General features: G+C 32.2%; 1 protein-coding gene across 1 annotated transcript in view; it reads left to right on the forward strand.

Moving 5' to 3' along the window:
- The window catches only part of LOC129231735 (protein FAM135A-like), a 128,703-nt gene extending 114,399 nt beyond the window's left edge, over positions 1–14,304 (forward strand). The window contains exons 18-21 of the mRNA XM_054866097.1: positions 10,944–11,095; positions 11,170–11,280; positions 11,366–11,482; positions 14,099–14,304. Of these exons, the coding sequence (XP_054722072.1) occupies positions 10,944–11,095; positions 11,170–11,280; positions 11,366–11,482; positions 14,099–14,304 (586 nt within the window). The remainder of the gene's footprint in view (positions 1–10,943; positions 11,096–11,169; positions 11,281–11,365; positions 11,483–14,098) is intronic.
- Positions 14,305–18,545: the final 4,241 nt, after the last annotated feature.

The raw sequence follows: 18,545 nt of genomic DNA on the forward strand, positions 1-18,545 counted from the left end.
ATCCGGTATCCTCGAGTCCGAATGGCATATCCCACCATTATCCCCTTTTTAGCTCTCATATCTAATTTCCTTAATTTAGACTTTGGTAATCCTATGTAGGCTAAACAGCCAAATACTTTCAAATGTCTAACAGAAGGCTTATTCCCACAAAAAAGCTCAAAAGGGGTTTTCTTTTCATTTCCGACTACAGTCCTGTTTCTTACGTAATTAAAGCACATAGCTGCTTCTGCCCAAAATTCCTCTCCTAGCCCGGAATCTCTTAACATTGCTCTAACACCATTCATAATCGTGAGATTATACCTCTCCACAACGCCATTTTGCTGAGGCGTATAAGTGTTAGTCCTCTCAATTTTTATCCCCTGGCTAGTGAGATAACTTTCAAATTTATCATTAACGAATTCTCTCCCGTTGTCGGAACGAACAGCTTTAATTTTCCTATCAAGAAACCTCTCATTTCTTTTCTGAAAATTCAAAAAAACATTGAATGCCTCGTCTTTACTCTTTAAGAAAAATACGAAAGATTTGCAAGAAAAATCATCAATTAAACAATAAATGTATCTTTTCCCCCCTAAGGATTCAGTCTGAAAAGGACCGGCCAGATCCATGTGAATTAGATCAAGAGGAACTTGTGACCGACGCTCAGGAACAGACCTAAAAGAGCATTTTCTCTTTTTACCCAATTTACAAGGTTCACATTCAAATCTGGGCCCCCTTTTAATTTCAAGACCTTGGGTGGCTCCTAACTTACTTGTTAAATTGATAGTGTCCATATTTGTATGAGCAAAACGTTTATGCCACAGCTCCATATCTACATTCACAGCATTGGCCCTTTCAAAGTGATTCTTAACAGTAGGGGTATCAACATAATTGGTATTTTCACAATTTACATAAAAACTTGGTTTAACATAATAAAGTTTATTAATTAATACTGCAGTAAACAATTTAACATTTTCTTTATTAAAGACACAAATTTTACCCGGATACCATCTTATTTTAAAACCTTGTCGGTCAATACATGATCCGGAAAGTAAATTGTGGCGCAATGTTGGAGCATAGAATACATTATTTAAAGTTATTGTTATCAGTTTCCTATCTGACTCTATTTTGAAAATTACCCTACCTATTCCTTCTACTTTACTTTTAATATTACCAACTGCCACCTCCATTTGGGTATTTTGAACAGGCTTTAATTCTGTGAACAAATTTTTGTCCCGGCAAAAATGTGCCGTACTTCCTGAATCAAAAAGCCAGGAATTTTCACATTTTGGAATAGTAGAGTTAGCCGAGATTTCGTCAGATTCTTCCACTGAACAAAACATGCCAGCAGCTTGAGCGTCTGATTTAGATTTATTATTTACAATTTTATTTTGACTATCTCTATTCCTGCTCCAACACCGCGAGGCAATATGACCCTTTTTCTTACAATAATGACAAATTTTGTTTTTAAAAAAAGGTTTACTCCTTTCATTTGCCACTCCGTGTCTGTTGGGTTTAGAAAAAACATTCATTGCCGAATTTGATGTATCAGGTTCTTTAGTCAAATATTTGATTCTACCCTCCTCGGCTAATAACTCATCTTTTACTTTGGAGAAGGTAAACATACTTGCGTCCCACCGGTAAATAGCCTGGACAATACTGTCAAAGTTGGAGGGCAGATACCTAATCAATTGAAAAGTCCGAATCTTTTCTTCCATTACATAACCATTATCAACAAGTTGTTTATGGATTCCCCCCAACCTGGCAGCGAATAACCCAATTGATTCGTTTTCATTTAGTTTACATGAAAAGTAGGACTCCCACAATGTCGCCATCCTGGCCAGAGATGGGGGTTCAAAATTACCTTTCAGTGTATTCCAAGCTTCGCTTGGGTCTTCTATATCGTCTATCAGCCTTTTTACGTCCCCTTCTAAGTTTAAATAAATTATTGCCAAAGCTTGACCACATTTCTTCCGGTCAAGTGCAGGAATGTTTTCCCCCTCTAATTTCTTTTGGGTTACTTCCCATAGGTCTCTTTCAATAAGGACCATCTTAATATCTCTGGACCAGGTGGCCCAATTATGGGATCCCAACTTTTCTATATTTCTATAATCTTTATCCATTATCAAAAAATATTTTATTTCCCACGGGCAGACCAAACCACGCACTCTGCTACCACTTGTTGGGGAATGTGTCTTTACCTTAAGTTCATAGAACTAAATAAAAGGTTTACAGAACCCCAACATCAAAAAGCCGTGCAGTCTGCCAGTAAGAAATAAAACATACTCAAAGTAATTTTAAATAAATAACATTTATTAAAATATCACAGTATACATCAATAAACATTTGTTAAATACCAAAAATAATTTAGATTGTAAAACCCCACCAATAATCACAGAAATTTCAAAGTTAAATTGTTAAATAAACACTTTTAGAAAAACGCAAAACATTTTAGAAAAAATTGTAAAATGTCACCTTCCTGCGCTAAATGCGCATGTTTACATTGCTGAAGAATTCTTGACCAAGTGTAATCGAAGAAAACTGTTCCATCATTCACCGGCCGAAAGGCTTGCTTAGTTCTAGAAGAACCTTTTCAAATACCGGAACACAAACTTGTTCACCCACAGGAATCACACCGGAACCTTCTGGAACTCTGGTAGGAACGTCTAGGAAATCCAATCATGAAGGTCACTCTGAAGGACATCGATGATTTCAAACTGATGACAGTCCCACACCACCATAGGAGCACCGGTAAATCAATCCAGGTATTGGCCAAGTTTAAGTGTTAGGCCTAGTTGCAATGAACTACATCTCCCGCGAATATCTTCAGCAATGTTGACATTTTCCCTCCATAAACAGGAGTAATTTAGAACATTCTTAAACAACAATTAACACTGAATAAAACTTATCTCAAGCCCTGCTTGAATTCAAAAACGTTGCATCATCAACGGCTTGAGCGAGCCGCAACTTCCATCAACAACCTAGCACGGTTGCCAAACCTTCAAAGACCAATCCCTGATTGGTCAACAAAAACGGCAAGATGCCAATGGGGAGTAAACACAAACAAAAAAGTGAGCACCGAAAATATTTCGATCAATCTATTTATATGTTCTATGACCGCGATACGTCATCCCATGACACACCCTACTTTGCATTGGAGATATACATCTCAACTATTCCTGATTGAGTGATTTAACAATCTTTCTATTCGTTTTTTCGGCTCAAAGTAGCCAAAAACATCTCAACCATCGGGTGTTACGTCATAGGATGATTCCGATGTTGCACGATCATGCCCGAATCAATTTCAGTTATCCGCCGCTGGGACACAAGACGCGGAGTGGCAAAAACATATCGGAGGTAAGTTTCAAAAAATACTTTAACATTTGTAATTAAATTAAAAGCGCTCCAAGATACTGAATAAAGGCTTTCAAGCCCAACAAAAAAAGCCAAGATGTTTCGCTGGAGTTAAATCATTTCCTGTGGATTATGAAGCTAACACAAAATCGTGGATGACAGCCGAATTGTTTGAGAAATGGCTGAAAAATTTAGACCGTAAAATGTTTTAGTCAAAACCGCAAGATTGTCCTATTTGTTGACAACTGTACAGCTCATCCAAGCTCAATTACAACGAAATTAAAATCTGTAAAACTGGAGTTTCTTCCTCCCAATACCACTTAAAAACTACAGCCGTTAGATCAGGGAATCATCCAAAATTTCAAACTAAAATATCGTCATCAAGTCGTAAAAAAAATGCATTGCTGAAATTGATGAAGGAAGCAACCCTTCTGTAAATGTGTTACAAGCAATGAGAATGGTTGATAAAGCCTGGAATTGCGTTGAACAAAAGACGATAGCAAACTGCTTTAGAAAGGCAGGTTTCCATAAAGCATCTGCTGAGGAAATCCACCTAGAAGAGGAAGAAAAAGAAAAGGAGATCGAGGAAGTAGTTGATGAGGAATGGAGTTTAGTGTCAAAAGCTCTGCAGCTAGATCCTGTAACAACATTTCAAGACTTTGTCAACATAGATGATGATGTTCAAGTGTGTGGAAATTTATCGGACAAAGACATAGTTGACGAATTTTGACCACTCTCAGAAGAGGATGATGATGAGAGTGAAGAACTTATCCATCCAAAAAAGATAACCTTTAATGAAGCAAAAAGTGCCATGCATGTGATGCGGTTGTTTATTGAATCGAGACCTGATATGGACTTAAAGACATTCAATGCTATTTCCCATTTGGAAAATATAATTGACGTGGAGAGAAAAAAGAGTACCCGAGAGATATTTTAAATAAAGAAAGGTATGTTCTTATTTTGTGTTCGCTTTTGTTAATGAGGCATATAAGAATACTTATACCTTAAATAGAATGATTTTTTGTAATATTTTTGATGACTCGAATTTTTCGGTAACTCGAATTTTTTATGTCTTCCCTTCAATTTCGAGTTAGCAAGAGTCGACTGTATCAGTAATATTCTTTGAAGGAAAGATAATTAAAGTGATCTAAAAGTAAGAAAATATGCCTATGAAAAATGATTAAAAAAAACTTGATTCAGGTTTGGTTGTATAAAGTAATTATAGTTCAGTTTGTGAAATATTTCTCAGTTGCTGAATGGTAAAATGGAAAGATGTGTTTCCCATTCCAAAAATTGCAGGCTCCATTTCAGCATGTTAAAAAATTAAGTTACTAAATTTTTCCAGCTACAGCACTGTATATATGCAAATAAGAAAGAATCACCTTACATATTAGGGAGCTTCAAGATTATTCCACAGTATGGATGAGAACAGAAAAAAAAATGCTACACGTTTTTAAGTGAGAAAAAACAAGTAATAGACAGTACTAATCCTTATTAAAAATCTCTTTAATAAATGTAAAATAAGTGACTTGGCAGTCGCCAAGCAAGTTTTTCAAAATGCTAAATCAATATAGATGGTAGTTGATAGGGATATTATAAAAAAACAAAAGCATTGCCAGAAAAGTGATAAAAGGTATTTTTAGAAATTATTTTGATGACAGAAAGCGTGAGAAGAATTTTAGCAGGTGCATGGGACAAGAAGTGAATGTCCAAACATTTTGTTAGTAGCCCAAACAAGTTACACAAGACATTCCTTATGGATACATTGAAAAATCTCAAATGAACTGCAACGATAAAAGAAAAATGATGAATAAAGCAGAAAGTAAAGAAGTTTGAATGAATATATTGTACTGCATTGGAGAAAAAGGAAATTTGGAGATTGATTGAGAGTTACAAAATTGAAAATGAATGTATTTTTTTTTTTTTTTTTAATGCGATTTTATCACAGGTGCATCAATACAATGATCCTAACTGCTCACCGTTCGAAGGAACGGTCGTTCATTTTTTAAGTGAACAAACGAATCCGTTCATTTTAAAGATTCGTTCTTTTTGACCTGTTGGTTCATGAATGACACATCCCTAGCGGGAATGTTTTTTATACTCGAAATACTGGGATTTTTATTGATGCACTGAAAAGATATAGGAAATGTATGTAGACACATGGAAAAAATTCGACCAATGGGGTATTTTTACCTGCATGCATTAAGAAATTTCCCATATTCAAATGATAATTAATAATGTATCATTGCCTTAGCAAATATAGGACAATTTACTATTTTTTGGAGATTTAGAAGTTTTACTGTTGCTCTGAGGTGGCAATACTTACCATATTGTTTGGTTAATTTTATAATTATTTCCTCAATTTTTTGTTTTTTCCTCCCACTTATTAAGGTGACTTATTACACATCTATACTATTAAAACCGTTGTGCATCTGTCTGGTTGTGTCTGTAACCCTATCTCCTCCCAACTGACAATGTCTAACAGGGCAATACTCGTATTATCAGAGCATTTTTAACATAGGGACTACGCTACACCAATGTCGCTTAGTGAAAAAAATCTGTCTCCTAGAAGATGCAAAATCAAACCACTGCACAGTGTTTCGATTAGTACAAGCTAGGTGGACAAAAGTCATATTCAAAATTCTAAACTTTGGTATTGAGATAATGCAAACAATAAACCAAAACATGATACTTAGTTGTTTGTTTATGTCTAACTCCCTTCTGTCACGTGAGTAATAAGGTTCAAAGGTATGTATCCGTTTGTAATCGGTTCAGTTCCAGACATCATTTCATCACACAAAATTTAAGTGTTTGTATGATTGTGATGAATTTTGTATGATTTTATATCTCAAGATGGATATTTTTTATACTGGTAAGTGCTTTTTTTCCTAATTTAATTAATCTATCTGGTAGTTAAACAATATTTTAAATAATTTTAAAGATGAACGAAGGATTTTTTGCATGTTTCAAAACTTTCAAGTGATGGTAATGACTTGTACCCGGGTTAAATTTTCTGTATATAGTAGCGTTTTCTGTATATAATAAGACGTATTATAGTCAGCACACTCGAGTACAACATATATTTTTTTTCCTCTAAGCTTTGGGTGCTTCAATAATTCTTCAAAGAAATCCATACTCAAAAGGAAATACTCTAGAGAAAAATATGTTGTACTAGAGTGTGCTGACTAATACGCCTTACTAATAGGAAAAGAGCAGCTATTATGACAGAAAATTCTGCCCGGGTACAAATGGGAAAAATCATTACCATCACTTGAAAGATTTTAACAAGCAAAAACTCTTTCGTTTATCTTCAAAAAAAAATTTTATATTGTTTAATCCTCAGATAGTGTTATTAAATTAGGGTAAAAAAGCACTTACCAGTATAAATAATATCCATCTTGAACAGTTAAATCATGTGAATTTAGGAACACTTTAATTTTGTGTGATGAAATGATGAATTCTGAACTTGACTTCTGTCCACCTAGCTTACATTAATGAAAACACTACGCTGGGCGACATTGGAAAATTCAACATTGGTTCAATCCTCGTTTTTGTAAACGGATTTCAAACCTTTGTAAAACCTTTCTTTCTTTTTTTTCCCCTCCTGTACAACAGAATTACAACAGGCATTTTCAAACAGTTTTTCTCTTTTTTCCTACTTGTTTGAAGACCCCGCAACTGGGTGCAAAAACATGTCATCCCCTGCGGGGCCATCCCAGCGTTACTCGTGTGACTTTTTGACACCATTTCTTTGCAAAAAACAATAAAAACCAATATGAAATATTTCATAATAGTTTTTGTTGGAATGACAGAACACATGTAGGAGTTTTTAGGTGGCAAATTTTTCTTTCATAGGATAATTCAATTTTTTTTTAAAATAAAATTTGAAATGCAGCGTTATGTGTGTGACTCGGAAAATCTGAAAATAAATTATGCCTCATATTATTTTGTAATTTCCTGTGAAGTTTTAAAAGGTAAATGAACGGTATTTTTTGTGTATGTGTCTAAGTATACCAAGTAAGTATTCCACAAATATTTTTTTTTCTAAAGCTCGTACAATAGCAATAAAAGATATTTTATTAGCGTTACGTATGTGACTGCGTGCAGCAGATGAAGGGGATTTCATAATAAAAATCTACAGTTTACATCGAATCTTTGCCAAATGTTCTTTGGTGCTCAAGAACTCACATGGAGATTTTTTTCCTCCTGGGGGAAGGGAGGTTTTACTCCCCCCTGGGGGTTTTCCTTGTTCAAATTAAGTTTACATCGTATCTTTCTCAAATTTGCTGAGTTCACATAGGGGTGTTTTCATCCTCCTATAGGGTATTTTTGCCAGAAAATCAGTGAAACCGGTTAGTTAGGCCTATTGTTAACAATGATAACATTTTTTTAATTAAAAAAAGACGTAAGAGGTCTGAATTTAAATTTTGAGGCATAAAATTGCTGTTTTCTACACATTGACAGGATATTTTACACTTTTTTTTTCTTTTATTTAAGCCAGATTGTTGAAAATGCGTCACTTGACACAACTTTTATTTTCAAGGTAGACCGGGCAACACAGCCAGTAAATACTTTAACTGAAAGGATATATTCACAAAATAAAGAATGAAGATGAAATTAATTTTTATTTGTACAGAAAATAAATAGTAAAATGTCAAGCTTATAAACTATCACGAACTTCTAACACTTACTTAAGTGGTTTAAAACTATTTTGGAATGTTTTAAGTCATCTGTTGAATTTTTTCACTTCTCTTCTCAAAAATCAAAAATTATCAAAAATATTGGTGCAGTTTAAGGTATTTAGAACATTGTACTTTTGATCTTAAAGTAGGATTAAAAGTTAGATTACGAATACTTAGTTTAAGTTGCTCTTTGGGTTTTGAGATAAACAATTCTTACTTATTTATTTATTTATTATTTAACACACATTGAGTCTTGGTTTCAGTGCCAGTACACAATATGTTTAGTTAAATGATGTAAAGTACTTTTTTTCATAAAAATGGTACGTAAAAGTGGTTTTATAATGAAAACAATTTAGGAGCATTACGTGTGGGACATCTTTCAATAAGCCTCGTTAAAAACTTTTTGCTGAATGTTTGAAGATGAAAGTCAGAATACAGGTATTATGTACCAAGTTAATTTATGATATGAGATATTTTTCTTCTAGTCTCCCAATTTGACTTTGGAGGAAAACTTTTGTTCCTTTTGCATTCGTGTGTGACCAATAAAAAGTGACCTGCATATATTGGGGGGTTAAAAACTTATCAAAAATCTTTATTAAAAAAAATTGAGACATATAGTAAAGCATCTGTGTTCATGATATTTGATAGTTTTTCCCGAAAAAAAAATGATGATTAAGTAAAAAAATGGGGCTCTTGCATTTATTTCACTAACGATGCCTTTTTTTTACTTAGTCCAAATGTTATCAAATAAGGCTAAAATCTGATATAAAAATATTTCAAACTCAAAATTGTTGCTGGTATTGAAAAGTGTAGTTATGTTTTTGTCAAAAAATAAGGTTTATTTCTGTATTATGTGAAGAAAAAAAAATTAGTGTGTCAGAGCCACTTTTCGTGGAATTGCCATGCGGGTAAAGGGGTAGACTGTCTCCCTGCTGATTGTTGTCACCAGTCATCCTTGTACATGAGGCAGAAGTAGTGGTGTAAATTCTCGACTAATCTGATGATTTTTAGCGGGAACTAGAGGGCTTATATGCAGAATGGGCAGTTTAGAGTTTGAGAACGGAAGGCGTTTTTGTTGACAGAATTTTTTCTCTTCCCGCCACCACTCAGCATGAAACGTTGTTCTTTCCGTCATCAAAAAGGTAAGAGAAATAAATGACTAGGCTTTGTTTTTAATTTAGTACTTAATTCAAATGTGTATGCTTTTCGTTTTAATATGACCTCTGAGTAAATATGAAGAATGTCGAGACATAGTTTAGAGCGGGGATTTTCAACCTTTTTTACTCTTGGGCCACATTGTAAGTTTTTTAGATGAGGCAGGCTAACAATACTTTAGTTCATATGGTTTAGTTAGCACCACCACCCCTCCTCAACCTGCCACATTCACCCATAATTTTTTTAGAATAAACGTTCAGTAGCAGGGAGGTAGTCAGGATTCATGTTAGGAAGGGGGAAAGCCAAGGCACAACACGATGGCGGCACGCTGGCGGCCCCAGTGTCACATCTTCTATTTTTCAAAGTGAAGTAAAGATTCAATGCTGCTGCCCTTACCCATCTTTCGACATAACTTTTCACAGTAAAATAATTTCTTTTTAAAAGAATATGCAAATTTATAAAATTTAAGACAAAGGTAACACTTAGAAATTCCTTTGCAGTCTGTTGCTTTGAACAAAAGATAAATACCAAAAGTAACAAGACCTTAAAAGTTTTAGGCTGTCTTTGAATCATATGACGGACGGACGGGAAGGGGGGGGTTGAGTGACATCTTCCGGAAATTTCCATGTTGAAGACAGTCTTAAAAGCACAGTTTTAGCTCATTTTGGTGGCGTTAGAGATGGTCAGTTGGATAGGTTTCAGTGTCCAGCTACGGAGAAATTTTACAATTGTGGATTTAGGACTTTATTTTCAAAAATAGTCATGGGGATAGTCTCGAACCCCATCACTTTCCACAACATCACCAATTTTAGGACCTCAATTTTGAAATTTTCAGATTAGAACATCCCTCCGCCTTAACATTGTCAAAGATCATTAATTGTTTTTGGAATTTAAATTTTGAAAAGTTGCAGGAGAGAGTTCTTGAGCTTCATTTCTGCTCCTAACATTACCAAAGGTGATCTAAAAGGCGCTTTTGAGACTTCAGTGTAAAAAAATTTTTAGGGGGAGAGATTTCCCCCCCCTCTGCCATTCCAAACTATTTGAAATTGCATTTTACAACTTTAATTTTGAAAAAGTTTCGTAGCTCTTACAGGGATGAACCTATTTTAACAATCTTTTTTTTTGTTCAAAAGGTGACTAGATCAAGAGTGTTCTTAGCTAATCTCATATTTGAAGACTTTAATTAAAGTCCTATTGAAATTTGCTTTTTTTTTCCCCCCCAATTTTGTTAGTGAACAATTCGTGCTAAAATTAAAATATTGTTACCAATCGAAAGAACAAATTTTTCTGTGTCTGGTGGTATGACTTTCAAGTCATATAGAACTAGAATTATAATAGTTTTTAAGTAAAAGTCAAATGCAATCTTAAACTTTTCAGGCGATTAGTAATGATTTCATTGTTGGCTGATTAGGAGAGGAAGCCTTCAACCTCACTGACTTGAAATTTTTATGCTGCCAGTTTCTTTTTGTTATCAAACAAAATACTTGTATTTGGTTTTAACAATCAAAGCTTTTTAGAAGATTTTTAATTTTTGCTCTTGATTCTGCTTTTGTACTAACAAATGTGCATTTGTAAGAGGGGGCGGGACACCACAGATCACCACCACGGGTGTTATCCATGCTAGGTGCGCCACTGATTGCATTATTGAAAAAATAACTGTTTAGCAACTTTTACTGAAAGAATTTGGAAACTAGATTTGTTGTTGCTTTTATAAATATATATATATATATATATATAATGTGCTTAGTGTTGCTTAAATCATTTTTTTTTTTAAAGCTTCATTGGCCATTCACTAGGAAATATAATCATACGATCAGCTCTTACAAGATCAGAAATGAAGCCATACTTAAGTCGACTTCATACATTTCTTTCACTCTCTGGTCCTCATCTGGGAACATTGTACAATAGTAGTGGATTAGTTAATATGGGTAAGGAATTTAATCCTTTACTTACAACAATTTTATCTAAAACTATTTGTAAAAATCAAACGTTTGATTATTAGGTATGTGGTTCATGCAAAAGTGGAAAAAATCTGGCTCTCTGCTCCAATTAGCAATGAAGGATTCATCAAATTTAAGGCAAACATTTCTGTATAAATTAAGCCAAAAACCTGGTAAGCATTTTTGAACTTATTAAAATTAAAATGTGTTGTTTGTGAATTCTTTTGCTAAAAAGGAATTGTCGTCTTTGTTTTTTAGGCTTGGAGCACTTTCAAAATATCTTATTATTTGGATCTTCTCAAGATCGCTATGTACCCCTTCATTCTGCTCGAATTGAACTATGTAAACCTGCCCTCAAAGATACGTCCTTACAAGGCAAGGTTTTTTTTTCCTCGTAAACAATTGCATGGATTTAATACTTTTACTTCTCATTTATATGAATAATAATTTAAATTTTTTATATATGCACGAGTCACACAAGCCTTCCTGCACAAGAATGGTTAGGTCCATAATCTGTGACGCACAGGCATAGTAGGGTGAGCCGAAAACACTTTTTTCTAATTTTGATGATGGGTAGTTCTGAAAAGGTGCCATTGGTGGAGCAAAGGGCACATAAAAAATTTGAATTTTTTTGAACAACTTCTTGATCTACCACAATGCGTTGAAGTTTGGACAAAATGCTGTTTTTTGATGTCTTCAACAAAATTAGTAAAACAAATTATGTTTTTACTTTCAATCATGAGTAGTGCAGAAAAGATGCCATTAGTGGCACTAAATTGCATGGCTGTGGATTCGGACTGATTTCGGGATAATAGATTCGGAGACATTCGAAAACATGCCGACTCCATATTTGGGAAATTGTTTTCAAGTAGTTTATTTTTAAGTTGATTCATTTCTTGGTTCAATGCTGTGATTGTGTTACATTTTTTTTTATTCTAAAAGCTTGCAAAACAATCATGCCAATAATAACTTTTTTACTGAGGCAAGAAGTTAATTTTTGAAGTCAGTTAACTTTGAATTGAAATTGGCATCTTTTATAGTAAGTTATGGTTTCACATTTGGAGTCAATATTAATTTTTATGTCAAAAAAATAAAAAACTTTACAACTATAACTAGTCTTTTTAAATGTAAAGGAATTATCATAAATTTGTTTTGCTGAGTTCAGAAAAATTGGAAAAATTGACATGCTTTTTAATTTTTTGTTCTACTATACAGTAGGACCTCGATTATCCAAGCTAACTGGGACCACTACTGCCTCGGATGTCGAAATCTCGGTTAATAGAAACTTCATACAAAAACTTGTCAGGATCGCAAATTTCAAAAAGTATCATTAAAAAACACAGTAGAATATTCTTAAAGGATTAAAAAGAACGTATAAAAAAGAATGTTTTGCAATTAAAAAAACTTAAAGTGAAAGTAACTTGTAATAAGTTTTATAAATTCAATTGAATATTTTTACAATATCAAGGTTAAAACAAAAAAAAAATATATCCGAAAAATATTTTTTTTAAATTAAAAATTCATCATTATGTTATTTGTACATTCTTGTTTTTAAAAAAACGCATAAAACACCTGAAGAACAGAGAAATGAAACATCTTATCTTTGTCAGGGCTTACTTATCTACAAAAAATAGACTTTATTATCGGTTCGGTTAACAGAAACCCCGGTTAATTGAAGCTCGGTTTATCGAGGTTCTACTATAATTAGGATAGAAGTTACAGTCATTTGCATGTCACAACTTTTCGTTTTTTTCTCACTTTTTAAGTTTTTAACAGCCTTGTATTTTGTAAAGTTTTCAAAATAGAGTTCTGAAAATTGGCAGGATTACTTATCTTGTCATATGTGTCCTTCACACGAAATTTCATTAAAATCGGAAATGGTGAAGAAGTCAAGAAGGTGATGGACCTAATGTATGTCGTTTGCACCATCTCAAAATTCTAAAATTTTGTTTTTACAAAAAAATAAAAATTAAAAAAAAAAAATTTCAGAATTATTTGATTTTCACAAAATAAGTTGATTTTTCACAAAATTATTTGATTTTTCATAAAAAACGGACCCTGTGAAAAATCCTGGACAGACCTATGATGCTGCTCATACAACATGTCAGAAGTATGAACACAAAACATAAATATGCACCAAAGATTAAAATTTTATTTTTTTAACTCTTGATTGGAAATTTTTCATCAATTTTGCTTATTTTTATTTTATGTATGGTTTATCGGGAGATGGTTACCAACCTTATGCAGACAATCATAACTTCACAATGTCCACAATGTAAAGCATGTGAACATTCCACTATGTAAAACATGTGAACATTCCTGATTTTTTTTTTTTTTTTTCAGTACCTTGACATTACGATCCCAGTCTAAGTTTTTGTGTAGTGGAATAATAGTGTCAGAGCTATAAAATATATTTTTCAAAGAAATTTTAAGGGAGCATGTTTTGAGATATGCAAGGTCAAAAGTCATGACGAATGACCTTGAAACTTAAACCAGTCGCAAGAAAGTAATGTTTTATATCAATAGAAAGCTCTATTCCTTAGCTTTATAATGGTTTTTGAGTTTTTATTCTACTATAACTAGGAGAGAAGTTAGTCATTTATGTGTCACAACTTTTCGTATTTTTTCAGTTTTTTAACAGCCTTGTATTTCGTAAAATTTTTAATTGGAATTCTAAAAATTGGCAGGATTAGTTATCTTGTCATATGTGTCCCTCCCACCAAATTTCGTTAAAATCGGAAATGGTGAGGTAGAGAAGGTGATTCATCTGAGACATGGAATTGCCCGTGTAAATTTTGAGTAATCATTTTTGTGATTTTTCCGTAATTTATTATAACCAGTGTAGTATCCTTGCGATATTTTTTTATTTTATATGCTACAACATGTCAAAAGTATGAACAAAAAACATAAATATGCACTAAAGATTAAAAATGTAATTTTTTTAACTCTTGATTGAAAATTTTTCATCAATTTTGGTTATTTTTATTTTAGGTATGGTTTATCGGGAAATGGTTACCAACCTTATTCAGCCAATCATACAAAATCCAGATATTGCCCTGCTTAGATATGATGTCCATCATGCTCTGCCCAGTAGTGCCAATTCTCTAATTGGCAGAGCAGCCCATATTGCCGTCTTAGACTCTGAGTTGTTTATTGAAAAGTTCTTAGCTGTTTGTGGATTGCGTTTTTTTACCTAATGTTTACACATATGAAAGAACAAATTTAGTTTGTCTATGAAAACTTACTGTGATGCCATTTGATCTTTTGTTTTCATAGTATAACATATTTAATTTCAAATTTTGTTTATTGAAATGAAATTCTGTAAAAAAAATTCACTATAATGGGATGTGCAATGTAGTTCCAACTCCAACTTGTTTTATGAAGCAATCATTTTTATTATTTCATGACACTTCATAAGTTTAAGAATACTCGTAGTTGAGTAAAAATATGACAAGGTGTATACATGTACAAATAAAAAGATTTAAAAAGAGTTAAAAAGCTCTGCAAACAGTTGTTTTAGGGCCAAACCCCTTCTTCAGTGGATAAAAGAACGAAGGATCCCAAAGTTCGACAACGGGCAAGTGAACAAGAAAAAATAAGACATGGATGAATATATAGACTGAAAGTGGCCGGAACCAGAAACGTTACGTCAGTAGAAAACAGCAAGGATATTTGTACCTAAGAAAAACGCCATACACTGAAAAAATTTTATTAATGGAAAGATTTCCAAACAGTAGGGAAAGAGTGCATGCTCGACAAATCATTCACTAATAAAGTGGAATTTTTAGAGATTCAGTAAGATTCCCAAAAATCTAAATCCGAAGTGGAAGAAGTACCATGGATAACTTTAGCAGAGGAAAAAATCAAAGTAATGGTTGCAGGATCAACAATGTTGGGCGATGGAGGATCTTTTAAAATCTTGTTTTTTGACATAATGTTCATGTTCTTTTATATGGAATTTTAGAGCATGTCTAGTCTGTCCCATGTATGCCAATTAGAGGTGGGCAATGAGGTTCTTTTTAATGATCCATTCATTAGAGGATCGTTCATTCGTTTGATCCGTTCATTCAACTCGTTCATTTGAACGACTTCATTCATTTAAAAAAGTCTTATAGGCCAGTGCCAATAATGTTTGAGACCAAAAAAATTAGAACAGGATGAAACAGATTGGAAAAGTAAGAAAATATAATAAAATTATTAATAGGAAAAATAATTTACGAGCAGTCTGAGTTCGGCAATGGGGAAAGAGGGAGGGTTTAAGGGGGGAAATGGTTTATTACGATTTCCGGCAAAACTACAAGTCCTATCGAAAAACAGTAAATGACAAAGTTGTTGGTAATAAGAACTACAACTTTTGTATTTGCCCTTTTTTCAGATAACCTCAAAATTTATGCGAAAAATTAAAAAACCAACTTTTTGGTTTTCTATTTTTATCTAAAAAAAAAAAAACTTTCTTTCATGAAACTTTGTGAAAAGTCACCTTTTTATGTCTCAAATACACTGCAATTTTTTTAATTTAAAATATTTATTTTTTCTTCTATTTTTGATTTAATAAAAAAAAAAAAGCATTGTAGTTTTCAATTGAAAAATCTCACGTCAAAATATCTGATTTTTTTAAAAACTCGGAGCGTGTTTTTTCGTCCAAGTCTCTATTTTCTGATGGTATAAAAAAATATACACAACAGTATAGGAAAATTTCGCAAAAAATGAAAAAACACAGAAAAGATTGAATTTGAAAAAAAAATCATCCTTGAGTAAAATTTTAAGTTATTAAAATTTATGCTTTAATTACTCAAAAAATGTAAGTTTCCATGTTAAATTGCTAAATTAAAAAATTGAAAATCCATGAAACATAAAGATTGCAAAATTAGTTAACAAAAGTTGACATACAAGCAGTATGATAATGCGCTTTTACTGCAACTACGAGTAAATCAGACACATTTCTCAAACAAACTAATTTTTTATCGAAATCATTCTGTGTGTTTTGTTTTTGAATATGCTGTAATTTGTTTTGTGTTATCTCTTGTATTGTTATTTTGAATAGCTTCACATATTCAGTGTTCGGGTATATTAAAAAGAAAAGTATAAAAGAAATTTTTGATTAAAAAACGACCATTTTTCTGTACCATTCAATTTTTCTTTAGGTTATGTTATGTTAAGCATATTTATGAAAGAAAATAATACTTTTATTTTATAGCGGATTGATTCAAATTAAAATACACATAGTATTTACCTTACTACAGGGATTCCAAAAGTTTATTTTAAATAAGTAAATTCATCACGACTTACTTCGAGTAACTAACCTGCACGTGTATGTTTATAAATGATGTTGTTCATTGCTCGAATGATCTTAGCAGCTGCTACGAAATAATCAGCAGGTAGTAAGGCCCAGACCTTTCTAGACCATTTGCCTCTTTTGTACGAAATATTTTCTGGAGGCTACAATGTTCTGTAGACCATTCAAGTAAAAAGTCATCCTCTCATATAGAAAAGCGAATATCACTGATCGACTAATGCTCTGACGTCACCATGAAGAGAAGTGTAGACAATAAGCACAAAAAAATTAAGAATTTAACATCAGCTTTAACTCATTGAACTTGTCAAAGTCAATATGATGATGAGACTGCAGTAACTACGTTTCGTACTTCAGGACAGAGAAAATCAAAGGATAAATAAAGACGCTCTCACATTTAATTTCCAATCTCATGAGTTTTGTTTTATTTTTTTTTTTGCAATGATTTTTTTTCAATATTTCAAAAGAAAAATTACAATTGATTCAAAATAACAATACTAGAAATAACAAATCAAATTACAGCATATTCAAAAACAAAACACACAGAATGATTTTGATAAAAACATCATAGTTCGTTTGAGAAATGTACCTGATTTAGTTGCAGTAATAGGACATTATCATACTGCTTGTATGTTGATTTTTGTTAACTATTTTTGCGTGTTTTTTGCAATTTCTATGTTCTATGGATTTTCAATTTTATAATTTAGCAGTTTAACATGGAAACTTACATTATTTGATTAATTAAAGTGTAAATTTTAATAAATAGCTTAAAATTTTACGTAATGTTGTTTTTTTTTTTTTCAAATTCGAACTTTTTCGTGTTTTTTTTTCATTTTTTGAGAAATTTTCCCATACTATTGTGTATATTTTTTTATACCATCAGAAAGTAGAGATTCCAACGAAAAAACACGCTCTGATTTTTTTGTTTTAAATCAGATATTTTGACGTGAGATTTTTAGTTTGATAATTACAATGCTTTTTTTTACTTAATCAAAAATAGAAGAAAAAATAAATATTTTAAATCAATAAAATTGCAGTGTGTTTGAGACATAAAAATGTAATTTTTCACTAAGTTTCATGAAAAAAAATAGTTTTTTATGGGAAATAAGAACAAAAAACCAAAAAGTTGTTGTTGTTTTTTTATTTTAATTTTTTGCATGAGTTTTGAGGTTTTTTAAAAAAAGTGAAAATACAAAAGTTGTAGTTCTTTTTATTACGAACAACTTTGTAATTTACTTTTTTTCGATAGTGATCTCTATGCACGAAATGTTTCATTAGATCAGTAATATTCTTTGAAGGAAAAATAGCTAAAATGATCAAAAAGAAAGAGAATATGCATATGAATATGATTCAAAAAAACTTAATTCAGGTTTAGATGCATAAAGCAATTATAGTTTATTTTGTAAGCTATTTCTCAGTTGCCGATTGGTAAATATGAGATATATTTTCCATTCCAAAAATTGGAGGTTCCATTTCAGCATGTCAAAAATTAAATGTCAAGTTATTAAATTTTTCCAGCTACAGCACTGCATTTACACTTAGAGTATTACCAATAGATCTTGTGAAACGAAAAAAGTATCAACAAATGTGTCAGTAGCTCAGCCAGAGTACTGAATTAAGACTCTCCTTAAATATTAGAGAGCTTCAAGTTATTCCACAGTACATATGCAAACAAAAAAAAATGCAACACTTTTTTAAATGGAGAAAAAAAATAGACAGCAATAATTCTTATTAAAAATCTCTGGATATTGAATGTTAGAGTTAAAAATTTGAAGATGAATGTAATTTTTTTTTTAATGCGATTTTATCACAAGTGCATCAATACAATGTTCCAAACTGCTCACCGTTCAAAAGAACGGTCGTTCATTTTTTAAGCGATTGAACGGATTCATTCATTTTAAGGATTCATTCTTTTTGACCAGTTCGTTCATAAACGACCCATCCCTAATGCCAATCCACACTGACCAAAAATACTTTAAATCCCCCATCTATCAGATCTCTGAACAGAGTGTTTAAGTTGTGAAAAACTCAATTTTTTAATTGGGGTAAAATAACAGAAAAATTGAACCTTTTCAGGATTTTAGCGATTTGATGACAAATTCTTGGAAAAAAAGGGTAAAATGACTTCAGGAGTATGTGTTCCAT

This window comes from Uloborus diversus, chromosome 10 (genome assembly GCF_026930045.1).
Source record: "Uloborus diversus isolate 005 chromosome 10, Udiv.v.3.1, whole genome shotgun sequence".
NCBI classification, from domain to species: Eukaryota; Metazoa; Arthropoda; class Arachnida; order Araneae; family Uloboridae; genus Uloborus; species Uloborus diversus.